This window comes from Penaeus monodon, chromosome 32 (assembly GCF_015228065.2).
Source record: "Penaeus monodon isolate SGIC_2016 chromosome 32, NSTDA_Pmon_1, whole genome shotgun sequence".
Classification (NCBI taxonomy): domain Eukaryota; kingdom Metazoa; phylum Arthropoda; class Malacostraca; order Decapoda; family Penaeidae; genus Penaeus; species Penaeus monodon.
In genome coordinates, this window is record NC_051417.1 from 31,231,391 (window position 1) to 31,232,036 (window position 646).

At 45.7% G+C, this 646-nt stretch overlaps 1 protein-coding gene across 1 annotated transcript in view; it reads right to left on the minus strand.

Moving 5' to 3' along the window:
• Nucleotides 1–646, minus strand: part of LOC119593810 — a gene marked incomplete at its 3' end in the record, with an annotated part of 1,500 nt that overhangs the window by 515 nt on the left and 339 nt on the right. The window contains 1 exon segment of the mRNA XM_037942840.1: nt 94–328. Within this exon segment, the coding sequence (XP_037798768.1) occupies nt 94–328 (235 nt within the window).

Genomic DNA, 646 nt, shown 5'->3' on the forward strand with positions numbered 1-646 from the left:
GTATAGTATTATGAAATAAAGTGGTGTTATGAGAATCACCTGAAGCCTACAGATGTACACTCGCACAGCACAGATAAATTCGAAACAACTCACGTGGCGGAGACGTAGTCGTAGGGCTGAGCAGCCTTGGCCGATGTCCCGAAGAGCCCCAGGACAGACGAGAACAAGAGTATGCCGACGAAGATGACCCCGATGTAGATGAGGCTCTCGACGCCGATGGTGACGGAGGTGTCTTTGTCGTCGTAGAAAAGTCGTGCGTCGTCTTTGTGGGTGGTGTCGGCTGCGTGCGTGAGGGCGGCCAGTGCGAGGAGGGCGGCGAAGGTGATTCCTGCAAAGGGATGGGTGGTTGTTTTGAGTGAGTTGGTAAAGATAATTGTGAATACTTTTAACCAAATCAAAAATAATAAGAGTGACTGATTTTGACAAGTTTATTGAGACAGTTAAGAGAGACACAAAGCGATACACAGACAGGCAGACGGAGGAAAACGACATCTTAATCCTCTAACTATATTCTATTCCCGTGTCTGAACTTCTCACTTAATCTGACCGACACATGGAAATCTCGTCGGTTGCTGATTTCCAGCGAATATAGGAGGTTACCTAATCCACAAATATCTGGGAATTAAATAAATAAAAAAAGAAAAGA